General features: G+C 42.0%; 1 protein-coding gene across 2 annotated transcripts; it reads left to right on the top strand.

The window, feature by feature from the left end:
* Positions 1-396: 396 nt before the first annotated feature.
* On the top strand, positions 397-20,755 carry COQ3 (coenzyme Q3, methyltransferase). 2 transcript variants are annotated; one of them, XM_077812853.1, is made up of 7 exons: positions 397-535; positions 11,846-11,969; positions 12,438-12,590; positions 12,784-12,883; positions 14,883-15,125; positions 16,923-17,082; positions 19,637-20,755. In XM_077812853.1, the coding sequence occupies exons 1-7, from the start codon at positions 430-432 to the stop codon at positions 19,837-19,839; spliced, it is 1,089 nt and encodes a 362-aa protein (XP_077668979.1). In that variant the 5' UTR covers positions 397-429; the 3' UTR covers positions 19,840-20,755. The 2 variants fall into 2 exon arrangements, with proteins under 2 accessions (XP_077668979.1, XP_077668980.1); XM_077812854.1 differs by having other exon boundaries at positions 413-535; positions 10,287-11,969.
* Positions 20,756-21,489: the final 734 nt, after the last annotated feature.

Genomic DNA, 21,489 nt, shown 5'->3' with positions numbered 1-21,489 from the left:
GGACGGGGGTTAGGGGTAATAGGAGCCTATGTTAAAAAAAACCCCAAATATCAGGACTGTCCCTATCAAATCAGGACATCTGGTCACCCTAGCTGAGCCAGCAGCGCGGTGGGGGTTGGAACTGGGACCATGCCCCCCCACCCCCGCCCCGTGGCTTCAGCTCCGGGGGCTGGAGCTGGGGCCATGTGCCCCTCGCAGGGGCCGTACGCCCTCCACAGCTTCCAGGGCTGTGCGTCCCCCTCCCCCGGGGCCCGGTCGGGGCTCTGCGCCTGTGGCGTCCCCGCCCCATGTGTCCTGAGATTTTCCTCTCGCGCTCGGCTCACTGCCCAGCCCGGAACTATGCGGCGGAGGCCGCGCCGTGCGGCGGCGGGAGGCGGGTCCCGGGTCCCGCTCGGGGCGGAGCTCGGCAGCAGCGCTCTGCCTGGGGCAATGTGGGGCTGCGGCGGGCTGAACAGAGCAGCCCGGGCTCTCGTCGCCCCGCGGGGCCGGAGCAGCGGGGCGGGCCCGCCTGGGAGGAGGCCGGGGGCAGCGGCCGGTGAGTACCTTCTGTGCCCGGCCACAGCCAAGCGGGGCTGGGGCAGGCAGCCCGGGGCGGCGGCATCAGCTGGCTCTGGGTGTTTCCTGCGGGGCCTGCCTGTGGCCCGCGGCGGCCGGGCTACGTGTCCCCCAGCGCTGGGCGCGCCTCCACCGCCGCCAGCCCCCGTGGCTGTGCCGGGGCCAGTAGCGCTCTCCAATGCTTGGCGCGGGCTCCGGAACCGCCGCGGTGCCTCTGCGGCCGGCTTGCGCCATCGGCGTGATTGACAGCGCCCAGGCGCCGCCCGCGCCGCGCTGCCCCAGAGCTGCCATGGGGCGGGCGGGCGCTTACCCGGGGCCCAGTGCGGACGCGCCGCGGCCGAACTGCCCAGCAGCCCTGGGAGCTGCGGGCGGCTGTGCAAATGTAAACAAACTGTCTCCTGCCCGCCAGCGGATTACCCTGACGGGCCGCGGGTTGCCCACCCTTGCAGGACTGTTCTTGTGGTCACTGGCTTCGATGTGTCACAATACTGTACTTGCAGCCTAAATTGTTATAATATGTACGGAGGAGTCGCTTTTTAGAAACAAATGGAGGGTTGGCCGGTTGGCATGGTGGAAGTTCCACACGGAGTAATAGCTACTTTGCTACAGCCATTTAAACAGGAAAGCTAATTGTCAATGTATTTAGGATGGAACTAATTATATAAAATTAAGCTTAGAAGCATTTTATGGGTCGTTTGCTCTATTAAAGCTTGAAGCTGGCAATTTTGAATGGCCCTACTGGTCTGCAAAGGTGGCTTAGAGGAGTAAAGCTCTAAAGAGTACCATCGACAGGGATTCACAATGTCTGGTCTATGCCCCAGCTTGCGGAGTGATCCCTTTTCTGTGCTGGGCCCTGAGAACTCGCAAAGTTCCAGAAGGGCAGGTCCAGGACCTCCCAGAGTTTGAAACTGGGCCTTTGGGCACCAGTGATCCCTGTTTCTCTCCTCGGCTCCCTGCAGCAAAGCTAGATAAGGCAGACTTCTCTGGGAGACTTGTGTGGTACCCGTTCAGGGCACAGTGCTCCCAATGAGTATTTGCTGCAACACCAGGCATCCTTTCCAAAATAAAATGGTCATTTATTAATCACCTAGCCTACAGAATCTGAGAGTCCTTTAATTAGCATAGAGAAACAAAGGTTAAGATAGAGTTGCTCCCTTGAGCCAGGCTGCCATCACCATGCCAACTAAGCCATCTTGGCTCTCTCACTATCTTTTTGTTTTTACAGGCATCTGGGAGTGGGACTATCTGGCTATGTCTACACTTGCAGAGTTTTCATGCTGTCAGTTTCAAGGGTGATAGTGAAAGAAAAGTTTTGGTTTGTGTACTCACTTACTTCCACAGGCATCAGAGAGTGTTTACATTTGCAGCACTTCCATCCTGGATGAGAGCAGTGCACTGAGGGCAGCTATCCCACAGTGCAGCTCTCTCCATTTTGACAATGTGCCTTTTGGGAAGGGGTGAGGGATGATCGCGGGGCATCCTGGGTACCTGCACAGCCTCCTCTCCCCAAACACTGATCAGCTGCAGTAGCTCAGCATTGCTTTAAGCAGGGGATCCTTTGCTCCATGGAGCAGACATTGTCACCTGGCCAGATGATAAGTGAGCTCTTGCCAAGAAAACAGGAAGGGGAGTTTCAAAGTTCCAGGGGCTTTACAGGGGGAGGGATGGATGTGTGTTTACTTGGCATCAGATCAGCAGAGCTGCTGGCCAGAGTGGTCACCTAGGTACTGTGGGATATCCTCAGGAGGTTAAAGGCTGTGTAAACAGGAAGAATGTGTCTTCACTTGCACATCACTGCCAAAGCATCACCGGTAAGAGCTGTACGCCTCTCATGGAGTTGGTTTTCTTTTTGTGGTGAAACTTCTGAAGTTTCACTGCAAAAAGTCAATGGCAAGTGTAGACACTCCCACGGTTTTTGCTCAAAAAAGGAGACTTTTTCTGTTTTAAATAGCAAGTGTAGACATGCCCTAAGTCTCTCTCGGACACCTCCCCCTCCAGGCCAGATCTTAATGCAACTTCCAAATACCTTTTCTCTTCATTCTTTAGCTGGGGCTTTTGCTCCTCTTCCCTGCGGGGAGGTGAGGGAAAAAATCTCCTTTCTCTTGGTTGTTGATTGCTAGGTGTGAATGGCTCAGCCACTGGGGTTCCCATTGTCTTTCCATAGATATGGGTTGGTTTCAGTCAGTCCTTAGTAACCCATTCCTACCACCCTAGACACGTGTGGCACAGTGCAGAGTCAACCTATGGAATTCATTGACATGGGATGTTATAAAGGCCAAAAGCATAACTGTGTTCAGAATAGGTAGATAAGTTCCTGGAGGATAGGTCCATCAGTAGTTATTAGGCAAGATGGTCAGAGAGACAACTCCATGTTTTAGGTGTCCCTAAATGTCTGACTGCCAGAGACTGGAATTGGATGACGGGATGGATCACTTGATAATTACCTTGTTCAGTTCATGCCCTCTGAAGCATCTGGCACCTGCCCCTGTGGGGAAACAGGATACTGAGCTAGATAGACCATTGATCTGACCCAGTATGGCCATTCTTATGTTCCCATGTCCCCTGCTCTGCCCCAAGAACAGCTTTGTAACCTTTTACACTTCATGCATAGCCATGCAAAACACAGAGGGAAACTGAAGCGCACATAGCAATCATAAAAATATTACCAAAATTCTTACTTCATCACACCATAAAACAGGATAAGCACTTTTCAACTTCACTGGTGGATTTTCCTAAATCAATAACTAAAGGACATAGTTGTAGGTATATATTGTTACATGAAATAAGGGCATAAGCCACCATTAGCAGGAGTAAATATTCATATAATGGTAGTACTGAAGGACCCCAATAGGGTTAATAAATTAAAACTACCAAAATGATTTGCTTTGTATTTTTTAAGCTGGCAGCAAAAAAATCAGTCTAAAGCATTGGTAGGGTGATCTGATTCATAAAAATAATACCAACAGATCTATGGCCTTTGAACTATGTACTCGCTTTATTTGCATTATACATTTCCAGTTGTTTGACAGCACATTTGTGTTTCATTTTATCTACATTAGTTCTCTGTTTTTTTTGTATGCAATGTTGTAGTAGTCATATTAGTCTCAGGGTATTAGAGAAACAAGGTGGGTGAGGTAATATCTTTTACTGCACCAACTTCTGTCGGTGAGAGAGACAAGCTTTCGAGTTTACACAGAGCTCTTCTTCAGGTCTGGGAAACTAACTCAGACACTCTGTGTCAGTTTTCCAGACTTGAAGAGGAGATCCCTGTAAGCTCGAAAGCTTTTCTCTCTTACCAACAGAAGTTGGTCCAGTAAAAGATATGACCTCACCCATCTTGTGTCTGTCTCTCTCTCTCTCTCTTTTTTCCTGTCATTTAGTTGCTTTATTTATCACCTGTAAATTACCTAAGTATTTTCTATAAATAACTTAGTAGTGAGATTCTCCCTTCTCTCCTCAGAAGGGATACAGCACTGTTAGCATGAAACTGACTGTCATGTAAACACATTGGAGCATGTTCATATACATTAATAAAATAAAACAAATAACCCTACCAAAACACTACACTAGCCCACATAATTTTCCCCATGGGGAGAGTATGAGACAGAGCGAACTGCATATGAACAGATGTTAGTCACATTGCTTAATACGCTGCTGGAAGGCACTCATATTTCAGTGATGAGGGGTGGTATAAGAACTTATATAAGAACAAATTGCTTAAAATAATTGCTCTAATTCTGTTTTGTTACTCAAGTATAAACACACAGACTATGACTTGACGCATGTGTCTAAATGAGAGGTGATAAATAGTTTTTTTAGATACTTCAAGTTTGATGCTCGAAATCGTCTACTACAGGAATAAAACTAGCTATTCCCTTTGTTCTGTATCTGAGTTTTTAATGACAGGCTGATGTTTTTGGCAACTTTTCTTTCAATAGTTCTTGGTTTTTCTTTTTTAAAATCTCACTCGCTATTTATTCTTAAAGAGTGGGAAGGTGCGGGGGAGAAGCTATATGCAACATTATGATTGCACAGCTAAAAATTAGGAAATCCAGAAGTTATGGTTGCAGTAGTGATGCTAACTCAGCTGTGTTGCATATCCTGTATGTTTTATGGCAAATACTACAATGTTAAGCTACATATTTAACTAGAACAGTGGGAATAGAAAATGGGTAAAATATTCAGAAGTACCTATATCCCATTTTCAAATGAGATTTAGGAGATAGGTTTCATCAAAAGTCAATGGGATTTCGGTACATAGGTGGTAGGATTTGGTTTAAGACATTCAGATTTAGGAACATATGGAGTTGTCATCTTGGATCAGATCCAAGGTACATCTACTACAGTATTGTGTCTCTCACAGGCCAGCACCAGCAGCTTCAGAGGAAAGTGTAAGAATCCTGTAGCAGGCAGATGGTCTGCCTGCACATTGTCTCTTCCTGGCCTTTAATAGCGGAGATCAGTTAAAGACCTGAAGTATGAGGTTTAATATCCCTTCCAAAATGTTTGTTATCATTAATTATAACTGGATATTTTTGATATCCATATAAATGTCCATTACCTTTTGGAATTTTGTTAATTTCTTGGCCTCAATAGCTTCCTGTGGCAATGAGTACCACAGGTGAATGATCATTAGGTAATGTCATTGAATGTCCTCTTGTTCTTGTGTTATGAGTCAGGGAAAATGGAAGGGTCCTGATCTACCTACTCTGTATCATTTATTATTTTATAGACTTTTATCATGTTCCCTCTTACTCGCCTCCTTTCTAAGGTAAATAATCACAATCTTCAATCTCTCTTCATATGAGTTTTTCCAGGCCTTGGATCATTCTCATAGCCCTCCTCTGAACCCCCTCTAGTTCTGCAGTAACCTTTTAGAGATGGTGTGACAATACACTGTATTCCAGATGAGATCACTTCACTGATTTATATAAAGGCGTTATAATGATGATGTTTTCTGTATTATTCTCCCTCCCTCCCATTCCTTATGCATCCTACCATCTTGTTTGCTTTTTGTCTGCAGCTGCCCACTGAGCATGGGTTTTCATTGAGCTGTCTACAGTGACATCCAGGTGTCTTTCTTGAGTTGATACAATTAATTTAGAACCCTGTAAGGTGTACAAGTAGTTTATATTTTTTCTCTTCAGTGTGCATGACTCTGTATTTATCAATATTGTCATCATTTGCCTTTGTGTTGCCCATTCACCTAGCTTGTTTGGTCTCTCTGAAGTTCCTCACAGCCCCCTCTGGTCCTGAATAATCTAAGTAATTTTGTCATCTTCACATTTTGCTATCTCACTACTTAGCCTGTGGTTTCAGATCACTAAGAAATATATAGAAGAACACAGAACCTTGAGAGACCCCATTGTTAACCTTCTGCTATGATGAAAATTGTCCATTTAATTCTAGCCTTTGCTTTCTGTCTCCTAGCCAGTTTTTTATTTGATAGTACTTTGACTCTCGCCCCATGACTTTTTAGCTTCTTTAGTAGCTTCTTATGCAGGGCCTTTTTGAAGTCTAAATTCTGTCAATCAATTTATTGACAAATTCAAAGAATTCTAAGAGATTAGTGAGATACGATTTTCCTTTGCAGAAAGGAGCATATATGCCACCACTACAGATTTTACTTTCTCAGCTTTTAACTTTAGGGCCTTTTTTTGACTAATCTCATTTTATTGAAATCTCCTTTTTTAAAGGTTAGTGTTCTGTATGTTGTCATTTTTCAGTATCCTCCCTATCCCATTGGAAGTTGAACCTTAGTGCTTCATGTTCCCTATGTCTAAATGGGGATTGTACCATTTGTTTCCCAGATATTTTGTGCGATTTCATTAATTGCTGATAAAGCTGAAATCCTTGAATAGAAGGCATGGTAGAAGTACAGTATGATGTTAAGAACTACAGTTTATAAACCTTTATTTTTATCATAATTATATTTAATCAGATATATAATCACAGATCTCACTTTGAGATGGATCTCTGTAGTTCTGAATAATACTCAGCAAACCAAAGAAATCTATGCTTGTTAGTAGGTTCTATTCAAAAACAAAAATTTTTGCAAAGCTTAATCTCTTTGATAGTAGATATGTCCACAATTATTTTCTCTGTATGGAACTATCCTGGCCTATATAATCTAATAATAAATCAATAAGAATATTTTTAGATGTAGTTTAGAGGGAAAGTGGCTCCAAACAAAGTGACCAGTGTAAATATGCCACATGCTCACTGTTACAGAATGTAAGCTGTACAAAGTGTTTTTTACCTGGGCAACCCATGTGAACAGTATAAGTGAATCCCATTCTACTTGACACTGTGTCCCTTTTTAATGATAATGTACAGAAGTGATTAGAAGGAAGATTGTGTACCTAGTATTTGTACGAATAAATTGTAATTACTCCAGAAGTCTTCAGATGCATCACCATTGTATAGGGCTGATTAATAACAGTAGGGATTCTGAGGTTTATTGATCTGCATGCAGGAGGTATGCTTTGCATCGCATAAAAAGTGAGTCCTGTGATTGTATTCTTTATCCTACCTAATAAGATTCCCTTCTCCCCAGACCCCCTTTAGTCTCTGAAAAACAAACTGGATGATTGCACAGTATTATGAGGCATTGTCACGCTCTCCATCATCCATTATGCTGTCGGACAAATAATCTGACATGTGGAACAAGTTAAAAAGTCAGGCTGGTGGTAATCAGATATCCCATGGGTACCGATTATGAGGCATGGCTTTGACTAAAGCTATGGATGAGGGTGCATGTGATAGGGAGAGGAGATTAATGGATTGGAAAAGTATGGGGCAGGCTGGGGAGAGGAGGACCACAGTTTCTAAAATGACATGGTGGATTTGGGGTGTGCCACCTTTAAATGTATCAGGGATCAGAGCCCTGTTATGCTAGGCATTGTACATATATGTTAAAAATGGTCCTTGCTCCAAAGAGCTTGCCAACTAAGATCCCAATGTGCAAACACGCACATGCTTAATTTAACTACCGTGAAGTCCCCTTAAAGTCAGTGGGGTTACTTGTGGTAGTAAAGTTAAGCATGTGCATAAGTGTTTGCAATATTGGGGTCTCCACTACAAAGTTTGGTCGATTCAAATTACATATCTATACAGCCACCAAAATGTGTATATTGCATGGCTGTGTGCATTTCTGGTTGCTTGCACTGGTACCCAGAGTCTGTGTGTTGATGTAACAGTAGTGTGAAGTGCAGTGTATCCTGGGTAGGTATCCCAGTGTGCCCTGCTGTCTGGTGCAGTGCATTTTGGGACACTTTCACAGTGCTTTGTGAACTAGTAGCATATATCACCCAGGGATTTCTGGGAGCGAGAGGCCAAGTTCCCACCATGCTAATTTCTCCATCCTATAATACTTTCCATATCCCATAATTTTTGTTCCGTTTTTCAAAATTCTCACAGTCGCTTGGAGTGCTTTTTGGTGTCCGCCATCTGTCTGTCAGAAGCATGGAGCCGGCAGAACTCAGTACAGTTCTTGTCTGCGCTGCTAATACAGGGCACATGATTGTCCGGTATTTTCACAGCTTGAGGGAGTACTGCTGCAATTGGGATTGTGATAAAGACAATGCAGCGTTATTTGAGCACAGTAACTGGATGCTGGTGGACATAGTGAAAAACAATGCCAGGTTGCTGCTGGCATTCCCGGAGCTGCTCTGCATGTTGGAGCACTGTTTCTGGGCCTGAGAAATGAGCATTGGCTGATGAGAATTGCATCATAATGCAGATTTGGGATGATGAGCAGTAGCTACAGAGCTTTCAGATGTGAAAAGCCACATTCCTGGGGCTCTGTGTCGAGCTCACCTCAGCCCTCCGCAACAGGGACACCAAAATGAGAGCAGCATTGTCAAGTGGAGAAGCAAGTGGAGATCACTCTCAGGAAGCTTTTAACACTGGCTTGCTACTGGTCAGTGGGCAATAATTTTGGGTTGGAAAATCCGTAGTGCGGGGCCCATTATGCTCCAACTGTATAAGGCCATAAAACATCTCTTGCTATGCAGGACTGTGACTCTTGATAATGTGTAGGAAATAGTAGGCAGATTTGCAGTAATGGGGTTCCTGAACTGGACATAGAGCGGGTCCTCAAGGAACCAATTTTGAAGCACTTAGAGGAGAGGAAAGTGATCGGGAACAGTCAGCATGGCAAGTCATGCCTGACTAGTCTAATTGCCTTCTATGACGGGATAACTGGTTCTGTGGATGAGGGGAAAGCAATGGATATGTTATTCCTTCACTTTAGCAAAGCTTTTGATATGGTCTCCCACAGTATTCTTGCCAGCAAGTTAAAGAAATATGGGCTGGATGAATGGACTATAAGATGGATAGAAAGCTGTCTAGATCATCGAGCTCAACGGGTAGTGATCAATGGCTCCATATCTAGTTGGCAGCTGCTATCAAGTGGAGTGCCCCAAGGGTCAGTCCTGGGGCCGGTTTTGTTCAATATCTTCATTAATGATCTGGAGGATGACGTGGATTGCACCCTCAGCAAGTTTGCAGATGACACTAAACTGGGAGGAGAGGTAGATATGCTGGAGGGTAGGGATAGGATACAGAGGGCACTAGACAAATTAGAGGATTGGGCCAAAAGAAATCTGCTGAGGTTCAACAAGGACAAGTGCAGAGTCCTGCACTTAGGACAGAAGAATACCAGGCACTGCTACAGACTAGGGACTGAATGGCTAGGCAGCAGTTCTGCAGAAAAGGACCTAGGGGTTACAGTGGACGAGAAGGTGGATATGAGTCAATAGTGTGCCCTTGTTGCCAAGAAGGCTAATGGCATTTTGGGATGTATAAGTAGGAGCATTGCCAGCAGATCGAGGGATGTGATCATTCCCCTCTATTCAGCATTGGTGAGGCCTCATCTAGAGTACTGTGTTTTGGTCCCCACATTACAAGAAGGATGTGGAAAAATTGGAAAGAGACCAGCGGAGGGCAACACAAATTATTAGGGGGCTGGAGCACATGACTTATGAGGAGAGGCTGAGGGAACTGGGATTATTTAGTCTGCAGAAGAGAAGAATGAGGGAGGATTTGATAGCTGCTTTCAACTACCTGAAAGGGGTTCCAAAGAGAATAGATCTAGACCAGGGGTCTCAAACTCAAATGACCACGAGGGCCACATGAGGACTAGTGCATTGGCCCGAGGGCCGCATCAGTGACACCCTACCCTTGCTGCCCCTGGCCCCGCCCCGTATTTCTTTGGTGCCTCCTAGTCCTTTTGCCTGTCCTGCAGCAACTGCTCTCTTCATTCTCGGTTTTCCCCTCTGTTATGTTCTGAAGAGTTCTCCAAGACCTTTGATCATGGTCCAAGGCAATTGTGGCCTGGAGGCTCTTGCAGCACATATACTCCCTAGTCCTCTTTCTTTGCCTCCTGATCAGGGTCAGACGTGGCTTGGGCATGGAGGGGTGACTCCTCAAAACCACCTGATAAAAACAGACTGATACACTTTAGAGTTGCAGTCACAACGAAAAGGGAAAGAGAAGTCTCAAAACTCTCTTTGCATTATTTCCACAAATACCTTAATAAAAAATGCTTATTGACATCTGGGTTTTGGAGCATCTTGGTACAGCATTGCTCTGCAGCTCAAACCCTGGTGGGTACGGCCTAGCAGGGGGAGGACAAGGGGGTGTTCTATTGCATGTGGCTATACAGTTTGGTCCTCTTCCTGGTACAGATATAGGGAAATGGCTGTGACTATTAATGCTATTTTTCATAGGCAATGGTGATTTTGGCTAATATCTCACTCCTGAGGGTCACAAAGGCACAGAGAACATGGCTGCTGATGGCTTCCTTAAGCTGCCTGGGCCTGTGTGGGACTAGCTTGTTTACTGCAATGGTGCCAGCTGAACTCATCACAGAGTGGCATGGGAAGGCGTCTTTATCTCAGAGGAAGAAATAAAGCTACCATCTCTAGAATTCTTCAGGAGAGGATAGCAGAAGATCTCCATGAAAGTTTCATGTGGATCTCTTGAGGATAAAAGACATCCCTATTCTGATAAACATAGTACTCCCCATGACCCCCCTCCTAGCCCAACAAGCCAAAAAAATGAAAAGTGAGCCTCAAGTCTGCCTCTGTTTCTTCCATTGCTACCTGAGCACATGACACTGATCTGATGTGTATTGTATAATCAGACTGCCATACAACCCTTTTTGAAATGTATTTTCTAACATTACACCAGTACAGCAATGAAAAGTTGATCCATTGTTTTAACTTGTGAATGGGACTGGTGTCATTTTAAAATGGGGAATAAAGGTGGCTGGGGGGAGGCGGGAGATGAGGTTTGAGGGAACGGAAAAGCAAAAAAAAAAAAAATTGCAAGGAAAACTGCTCGTACACTTACTCAAATTCCCTTCCCCTTTGGCAGTGGATTCATCTGTGCTCACCTGGTGAGACTGGCTAGACTCCTGCACAGTTTTAGACTGTTCCTAGATTGTGGCATGGTTTGAGTTCCCTGCCATGTCTCTCTCCCTGCTGTTCATGGCAGGCATCTCCTTCTCTGGCTCTTCCACAGTCACTATCCTGAACACCATAGTCAAGTCCTGGAATTGACACCACTAGGTCGATGGAAGAATTCTCCCGTTAACCTAGCAGTGGCCTCTCGAGGAGTTGGATTAACTACAGTGACGGAAACCCCCTTCACTATGGTGCCTACAGACGCACAGCTGCCGCACCGTAGCTGTACCACTCGAGCATCTACAGTGTAGACAGACTCTAAGAGCTGTACTGTCTTAGTGCAAAGGCAAGAGTCAGCTTCTGTTTTTAGCACACTCTTAGATCACTTGATTAGATCATAAGAAATGCATTCTTCCTTAACTTTCCTGTGAAGTCTTAAAGTAATTCTTGTTTTAAGGTTGTAAATTGATTTAAATGCTTATTGTAGTAATTGGCAAACCAGATACATTGAACCATGGATCTGTTAATTGAATTTCAATTGTAATCTTAATTTGATTGTTGGATTGTGTTCTATTTGATTAGTTCAGGGAAATTAGAAGTAAATCAGTGATATATCTGCTTAGCTTTGTATTTGTTTGCGTATTCTTTTCATAAATCCATAACAACAGGGGACTGGTTTCTCTCTCAAAACTTTTGTGTGAGAAAACAATGTATTCACAGGTAAAGGTAAATACATTGATTAGCTCCTGGACACATATTTTAATTATTTAAACTTATGACCACTACATAGTGTTTCAAACCAATTTGACAAACAGATCTTTTATCTCTGAATGATCATAAAGCTAATGATTTCCATTGCACTGATTTTGTTATATATGCAGGTGACCATTATGGTCAGGCTTTTCAGAGAGGCCCCGGGGGCTTCAGTGAGAACTACAGCTGGAAAATGCAGTTGACATCCAACAGTACAAGGTTTGTCTGTCTGACTGAAACGAAAAGCAGCATGTAAGTACAGTAGCTAATCAAATTATCCATGACGTTATCCTTTACTGTATAAAAATGAGCTTAATGATGTTTGATGACAACTTGATGATGATCTGATAAACTCTTCTGAAAGATCAGAATTGATTTTTTCAGATAATTTTTGCTCTTCCTTTTTATTGTTACTGTACATAAATACATACTACTAAGTTTAAAAAATCCCCTACATGATGTACATTAAATAATCTATTTTATGCTCAGAGTTATCAGTAATTCAGTGTGACGTTAAATGATCTTAACTAAGTTAAAAGGAGAGATTTTAGATTCTAGGCAGCGAGATAAATTGAATTAAAAGTGCTTTCTCTGGCTTTGTTCCTCCTCCCACCTTGAAGGAAATATTTTTCCTCCTCTTAACCCAACTTTTGTTTCAGTCACATGTTTTGGTGCCAGGTATTCATGTTTATGACATGATGTTTGGCTTTCATTGTTTAGGTCTGCTATGAAGAGGCTATACAGTACTTCACACACGACAGTGGATTCAAAAGAAATGAAAAAATTCCAGCTTTTGGCACATAGATGGTGGGATGAACAAGGAGAATATTCCATCTTGCATTCTCTGAATGATATTAGAGTGCCATTTATTAGGTACAGTTTTGGAATTACTTTTGCTGCGTAATGCTATTTCTAAGCATCCATCTAAAAACAGTGTAAAATAATTAGACAGGAAAATGAGACATAACTTGTTGAACAATTATAGTTACTTAACACACATTTTAAAGAAACATTTCATTTAAACCATTTTGTATCTTTGTGCTTATTTATGTTCACTTTATTTCAGAGATACTCTATTGAACATGAGTAGTGATCGTCAGTTGGGAAGCCCTCTGTCCGGTGTAAAGATTCTAGATGTTGGCTGTGGTGGTGGATTGTTAAGTGAAGTAAGAAACACAGTTTGTTGTTCCCGCCCCTCCAGCTAAGGCGCATATAAAGACTTTGAAAGGTGTTTGTTTAACTCCTAAATCTCAGATGAGGAGGAGTAGCCCCAGGCCCTTTTCTGCCGTATCGGTACATTGATAAATGCATGTTTTGGAGTGCAGTAAATTCTGCAAACCACATTTAGTATTTGGGTTAAAAAAAAGTACACGCAATGTTTTGTTATAATCAACTGAGGTTCATCAAGAAAAGAGAAACGAAAGGAAGAGGTGCTAAAACTTTATGGTTAACCAACAAACAGATTATTCAAATATTGTCACAAACAGCAAAATATCATCAGTCCTTTCTAGTATTCCTTTGGAAAGTCATTGGAAAATAACTTTTCTTTGTATTGGGTGGTGGGGGGAGGTTAGTAAAAGATCACTTTTTATCATGACCACTCTTGTTAATGAAGTAACATGTTTTCCATTGTAACCTATTTTCACATGCCTGACACTTTTGAAACTTCTGGGCTTAAATTTTCCATATTGGGCAAAGTTCTCATCTCTGACCTTGCCTCTTGACACCACCTAATAGTACTGGGGCTGTACAAAGGGGCCCTAAAAGCCCTGTATCTGGCATAAGGAGGATTCCTGTGGTGCAGGGGGCAGCCGTATATACAAGGTTTACAGTTTGGTTCAATGACTCTCAGCACCCCCAGTATAAAAATTGTTCCAGCACCCCTGGTTGAGGGTGGGAGTGTAACACACAGATTCTGGTCAGCGCTGTGTCTCATAGGGCTGCTCTAATTTAGACTGTCTAAGTTACGCTGGGGACCTCTCTAGCCCCCAGAGCAGCCCAAGATCTTTTGAAGCTTTCAAGTTCAGAGGTGTAGCACAGACGCTCACCCTGGCTCTCTGCACAAAGGTGGGTCTCTCTCTTCCCCCCGATTTCTGGTAGCTAGACGTAAATCCTTTTTAACTGCGAGAGAGTGAAAAATGTGTATCTTTACCCTGTTATAAAACAATTCCTCCTTCCTTCACCTCCTACCCTCCAAATACATGAGCCAGCTAGAGCAAAAACTACTGAAGTGGAAACTTGGTATAGTCTTAATTCTCATTGATGATTAGTACCTTTGCTTGATTTTTGAAAAATAAAACAAATGGTTTCTGTTTTATAGAATTATGACTGCTTGAAAATTGTACATGAGCATTAGAAAATTTTGCGGGTGTGTGCTTAAGGGTGGATATACTGTGCATATGTGTCCATCTAGTTAAGTTCTCACTGGCTGGTTCAAAGTACTTACAAGCTCCACACACTGAATGACTATGGACGAGTAGCTCTCTCACTCTGCTGATAAAGCCAGTGGAGTTTGTAACTTTCACAAGCTTAATAACTAGAGAATTTAGAGTTCCAATAACATAAAGTTATTGGTTGTGTTGCACAAAGTATTCCAGTTTCAAAAGAGACATCAACCTCTGAGAAAGAACGTACTTAAAATATTTCAGTGACAGTCAAGACTGGTACTTTCCGAGTAAACATCTGAGTATTCAGCTTTCAGCATTGAGCAGGTATCATAGATAATCATTTGTAGAGTAACCATTAAAAAGACACGTGGATTCACCATTTCAGTAAGGAGTGACCATACGTGTAGGTTCAAAAACCTAGGGGAGAAAAATGGTGTCTCTGTGATAGTTGCAGTGGAGAAAATCTGCACTTGTGGCAAAGTGGACAAAGAACAATTATTTAAAAAAACAGATGTAAAAGAATCACTATCTTCTATTTGACAATATTAGTTTTTAAAAGAATAGAAAATCTGAAATGTGTTTTGTGCTTTCTCTGTCTAATAAACTTTTAAAAATGCTGCAGATCAAAGGCCACCCTTGTTTGTCTCACTGTTCTAATGATGATTACTGCAAGATTTTTTTGTGACTTTGACATTAGATTCTGTTAGTTTACACAGAGCCTTATGCTTACCCTGATTGTTTTAATGCAGCGAATAAACAACACTGTATGTATCATTAGCCTCTAGGTAGACTGGGAGCTTCAGTTACTGGAATTGATCCTCTGGAGGACAACATTAGAACAGCAGAACAGCACAAGTCATTTGATCCAGTCCTAGCCAAGAGAATACAGTACAAACCGTGTTCACTGGAGGATATTGCAGAAGAGGCTACAGAAACCTTTGATGTAATGGTTGCTTCTGAAGTAGTGGAGCATGTGGCTGACTTAGAAACATTTATCAAGTACTGCTATCAAGTGTTAAAAGTAAGTGTTTGTTTTAATTGTAGGAAATGTTTGTTCCTTCCTTCTTTAATGAAGTTTTTATTTAAAAAGTTAATCAGAGCACATGTAGATCCCAAAGGCCTCTGTGACATCACTTAATATTGCAGTAGTACCATGACTCCCATTAGGTTGTACAAGGTCAAAACCTAATGGAAAGTTCTTACAGCCTGATTTTCCACTGGTGGAGGAAGATCTAATAGCTATGTTGATGGTGTCTACAAATATGATTTAACTATGCACTGAAGTTCTGTCTGCAGTTAAACTTCTGTCTCATGGCATCTTATTCCAACTCAGCATTAAAAGTCAGATGTATTCCTGGATTGCTTTAAAGAGTGCCATGTTTACATTTAGATGTGCTTAGGATTTATTTTATTTTTTCTAGTATTCTTGTTTCTGGTTAGTAGAGGATGACGGTAGGCCCAGTGTGCAGTCTGAGACTCTTCTTTACTTCACCGCCTTGTCAAACTACTCACGCAGGGAACATAGTTTATCTGAATAGGAACCATCGCTCCCTTCTGTCTAATTTCTCATGCCCCTATCATTCTTTTTCTACCAGTGCATAGAACCACTAATATTACTTTTGTTCTTTGAAAGTGTTTACGTTAGGACATACAGAGACTCAATTAAACAAAATTTTATCTAGAAGTATATTAATTGTGTAATGGTATCTCATATTTTGCAATTTATGCTGCTGTACATTATGAAGATTTGCTGGTGACTTAGTGTTATGGCCAAATTCCAGCATGGGGAATTACAGTCTACCTACCTACCTAAATAATGCCTATAGTTTCAGTGGGATAAACTAAGTCTTCACTTCTTGTCCAGAACTGCTGTGTAGTGTAACATTGTTGCAGCTGTTAAACAGCACCTGTGTTGTGCTTCACAAATTGCTGCTTGTCAGTGGGTAAAGTGATCTTTCTGTACAATCTGTAAACCGTTTTAAGGTCTTTGAGGATGAACTATGCAATATAGGTTTATTAATGTGCTTATTTTTACAAGAATGCGGAATATATATGAATTGAAATAGCAAGTCAGCCAGTCACGACGCAACTCACTTCACGATGGCCCAAAAGAAAGCCCCCCAAAATGAGCACTGATTGGCTGCACTATCCGTTTTTGGCTGCCCTCTGAGCAAACAAGCATTTCCATTAGTAAGTGCCCCACTGATCCCACTCGCTGTAGGAGAAATATCCTTGGGCAGTTTTTGCTCTATGGATTTGTGGTGTGGTCAGCAGCCACAGTTAGGTATGAAAATAGCCCAAACTAATCTGCTTGCAGTTGCCATGGAGAAGGGTGTGTATGTTTGTTTAATTTAAATTGAAGTTTAATAAATAAGACCGGATATTGTCTTGTGTTTACTACACACATTCTTATACTTGTAATTCATTCTCTTCTCGGGCATCATTTGCATGTATTGTTTTATAATTTAATTAGGTGTTATCCTTGATTAGCATAGACATTTCTGGGCATGGCTGTTCTTTTTTAATGATCCAAAACCTTGATGATGTTGACTGTTGGTTAAATGCTGAAAAGACTCAGTCTTTACAAAAAAAAATCACATTCTGATTTTTCTATCACCTGCAGTTGTCTTAAAACATTTATGTCCATGTATCGGTGAAAGTAGCTTTCATTCCTGCAGCTCCTGGCTTCTAAATGGACACATTCTGTACTTGAAATTCAAAAATGATTAGTCTTGTACTTTTTCATGTGAAAGGTCCTCACACTTTTTGTTTAGTTAAATGTACTGCTAATTGAATATTGTTTTAATATTTTTATTAGCCTGGAGGCTCGTTATTCATTACTACAATCAACAAAACACAGTTGTCCTATATCTTGGGGATTGTAGTTGCAGAGAAAATAATGGGCATTGTACCAGAAGGTACTCATGACTGGGAGAAGTTTATTTCACCTGAAGAGCTAGAATGCCTGCTCGACTCAAGTAAGTGTCAAATAGAATGACGGGAGTGAATAGAGAGATCCAGGTGTCACTGATTATAACGGCAACTGTCTGGGGACTAGATAGCTAGGATGATTGGTAACCTTGAAGTGAAGAGTTCTGTACTCCTGTTAGCAGCTCAGATTTGGCGTAGGTCAAGCATAACTAAAAGTCATTACCACATACTGGCTGTTCAGGTGAGTATGTAGAGTTGATGATTTCAGTTCAACTCCAAGCGTACAGAGGTCACTTAAACAAAACCACCGTCACAACTAGCCTCCTTGTTGATAGCCAAAGCATCAAAAGATGCAAATTCTTGGACTCTTTTTGGAGACAATAGTGTTTCGTTTCTAAGGGTGAGTCCTCTAGGTCAGGGTTGAGACACTTGATGAGCTAGTGTCCAAAGGTTGCACTGCTGCTGCACTGTATAAACCAAGGGCTTTTGTCGTCTTCATCTTTCATTAGCCTTATATTTATTAAAACATTTCATTTAAAAACTGTCTGAAGTTGAAAGCTGACCACAGACTTTCCAATAAAACTTGAAAGAGTGTATTATGGTGTCTGGATCAAAATACTAAGTCACACCAATGATCCCAGTTTGATTGCTTTCCTAAAAGACTGATTTCTGAGGTGTTGGGTTTTTCCCTCAGATGCTCCTTCTCTACAGAAAGTTAAAAATAAAACAAAAACCCACCAGCAAGCACCTCACTTTTCCTGTAACTCGCTGTAAACAAGCTGGTGCCTGAACTCAATTTTTTATCTTTTATCCTGCTGAGTCTGAGATGATGCAGCATCATATGATGAACCTAAGGGATATTAAGAAGGGAGCATAAAATTTCTCTTTATTTACACCATTTCCTTGATCCATGTTCTTCTTGCCTTATTTTTTTCATTCATAGCTAAATCTCCAGTGTCTTCCATAGATATTGTGACAGGTTGGCTCACAGAACCCCCCTTGGGAACTGCCAACTGATGTGCCAAGACTACTACTGCTCCTGCTTTCCTGCCCTGTCAGCTTAGGACTTCAGTACCCTGCCTGGTTTGAGCCAGACTCGCTAGCCTGCTGCAAACCCAGACCCAGGTCTGAACCATGCCCCCTAACAGCTGTAGGCTTAACTGAAAGCAGCTTACCAGAAGTGTTCCTGTCCTTAACACTCAGATGCCAACTCCCAATGGGGTCCAAACCCTAAATAAATCCGTTTTAACCTGTATAAAGCTTATACAGGGTAAACTCATAAATTGTTCACCCTCTATAACACTGATAGAGAGATATGCACAGCTGTTTCTCCCCCTCCCCACCCCCCGGTATTAATACATACTCTGTGTTAATTAATAAGTAAAAAGTGATTTTATTAAATACAGAAAGTAGGATTTAAGTGGTTCCAAGTAGTAACAGACAGAACAAAGTGAATTACCAAGCAAAATAAAATAAAACACGCAAGTCTATGTCTAGTACGGTAATAAAACTGAATACAGATAAAAACCTCACCAGTTCCAAAAAGAAAAGGAGTACTTGTGGCACCTTAGAGACTAACAAATTTAGTTGAGCATAAGCTTTCGTGAGCTACAGCTCACTTCATCGGATGCAGTGAGCTGTAGCTCACGAAAGCTTATGCTCAAATAAATTTGTTAGTCTCTAAGGTGCCACAAGTACTCCTTTTCTTTTTGCGAAGACAGATTAACACGGCTGCTACTCTGAAACCTGTCACCAGTTCCAGTAAGCTTTCTTTTACAGACTAATCTCCTTCTAGTCTGCGTCCAGCAATCACTCACACCCCCTGTAGTTACTGTCCTTTGTTCCAGTTTCTTTCAGGTGTCTTTGGGGGTGGAGAGGCTCTCTTTTTAGCCAGCTGAAGACAAAATGGAGGGGTCTCCCTGGGGTTTAAATAGACTTTCTCTTGTGGGTAGAGACCCCCTCCTCTCTCCTGTGCAAAGTCCAGCTACAAAATGGAGTTTTGGAGTCCCCTGGGCAAGTCACATGTCCAAGCATGATTGAGTTCCTTACCGGCCAAGCCACGTTCCTGGGAAAGCCCAGATGTGGATTGGCGTCTCCAGGTTCATTGTTGGCTTAAGGGCTCTTGATTGGGCACTTACTGAGAATAGTCTTTTCTCAGGAAGCTGACCAACTGCTTCATTAAAACCTACTCAGAATCAAACAAGTATACAGCCAATGTTCATAACTTCAAATACAAAAATGATACATGCATACAAGTAGGATTAATAGATCCAGTAGATCATAGCCTCTACAGAGATATGTTACATGGCACATGTAGCATAAAACATATTCCAGTTATGTCATATATACATTCATAAGCATATCTCCATAAAGCCTTATGGGGGGCACCGTCACAGGTATATTCAGTTTATCAGTTTTGAAGTGGATGACCTGAATCTGCAAAACTTGAGCAACTATAAATATGCTTCTGATGACTCAGTGTTGTTGCTCTAAAGCTCAGTGGAAGAATGTATATTTAGAACTTGCTATTTTTTTAGAGCTTGATGTTTTATTGACTTAGAATGTCTGAGGATCGCCATCTTTTTTCCCTTTCTTTTACAGATGGCTTTTTAGTCAAGACAGTGAATGGAATGTCATACAACCCCTTGTCAGGGTCCTGGAGTTGGACTGAAAGCACTAGCATTAACTATGCGGTGCATGCCATGAAAACTAGGGTAAAAGAACAATCAAATTCAAGAGAGCCACCTTCAGAGACAGATAAGGAGGAGCACCTAGCCGAAGCTAATGCCAGCACAACTGTCTAAGACACGGTAGTAGGCAAGCAGCAAGGAGTTGAAGGAAGATTTGCATAAATGGTTGTAATAAAACTGTTTGTTTGCAACAAGTCTGCTGTTCATATAAATGGCAGTTAAGATGTTTTTGCCAATCTGTTTCAATGTAGTCTGGGGGGAGAACAATTGTTTATTCTCTCAGGAATCATGTAGGATTAAGATGGGAAAGTTTTTGGAGAGCTCTTTTATGAGAAAATAATTTCAAACCTTCAGATTATTCTGTCAGTATTTGTGTACGATGGCTTTTACAGTCCTACCAAGAAAACACAAGTTTCAACAGGACTCCAGAGAGTAATGGGTTGATGCTGAGTTCAATGTGGAGTCACTTTTAAAAACGCAATACACTGTGTAAATAGAAGGATTTAAGCAATTTTTAAATTAAACTACCCAAGTGCGCTGTTCAGAAACTTGTTTCTGTATTTAATTAATTGTTAAAACACCAAAACCCTCTTTTCCTCCTTCCGTTCTGGATATTCCAACTGTGGGAAAAGAAGGGACGGGTAGTGACATAGGAGCTCTTGCTCTGTCTCCGCGCCACTGGTGTGAGCCGTCCATGGCTGGTTACACTAGTACTGCAGTCTGGTTCACCGATGGCAATACCACACTTGAGAATCTGGTCTCTGAATGTCAACCTGTCTCACCCTCCAAAAATGGGACCTGTTATCAGGTCCTTCATATTTAAGTAAAATCGTCACAATTTAAACAGTCACTTTTGTAGCATAAAGCGGCAGTTATCAGGCCATCAGTTCGTTTACAATCTGTTATAGAATCTAAATTATGTGAGTGGCACAATCCTTTACCTACTTCACTGAGCTGATAGGAGGTGTTCTTGGTAAAAAGCTATTCTGCTCTGAAATGTGAGTCTCTAAATAAAATGGTGTTGCATGTGTCTATGATCATCTGTTTCCAATTTTATTTTTATCAGATGTGCTCAGTTTACACATAAAGAGATGGGGTTGTTTTATTTTCCTAACTGCAGCCCTGCAAACTCAGCCTGGGATCTGAAAGTCAGCTGGGTTCTCTCTTTGTCGTGCATCATCCCCTGTAAAAGGTTCAGCAGCTCAAATTAACCTCTCTGCTTTGTGTAGTTCCCTTGCCTTCTCTGGCCTTGCACAAATGCAACTGGCCTTGTAATTGGAATTTAGTAGATGATCTGATGCACAAAAAAATATAGAATCCAGTTTGATTAATCTATTTTTGGCTTTTGATTAATCTATTTTTGGAATTGTCAGTAATTAATAGATTTTTTTTTTTTAAAGCCAGAAGCGACTGGTATGGTCATCTAGTCTGACTATATGCATAACAGGCCATAGAACTACACCCATCAATTTTGGCATCCAGCCCATAATTTCTCTTTGAGCTATAGCATTGCTTTTAGAAAGATGTCCAGTCTCAATTTAAAGGCTTCAGGTAATTGAGAATCCACCATGGCCCCAGGTAAGTTGTTCTAGTGGTTAATTGTCATAATTATACAAATTTTCACCTTATTTGTAGTCAAATTTGTCTGTCTCATATTACAGCAATGGGATCTCATGCCTTTTTCTCCTAGATTGAAGAGCCCTTTACTATCAGAAATCTCTCCCCCATGCAGGTACTTGTAGTTTGTTATTAAGTCGTCACCTG

This window comes from Eretmochelys imbricata, chromosome 3 (genome assembly GCF_965152235.1).
Source record: "Eretmochelys imbricata isolate rEreImb1 chromosome 3, rEreImb1.hap1, whole genome shotgun sequence".
Taxonomy (NCBI): Eukaryota; Metazoa; Chordata; order Testudines; family Cheloniidae; genus Eretmochelys; species Eretmochelys imbricata.
This window is presented reverse-complemented; position numbering and strand designations above follow the sequence as displayed.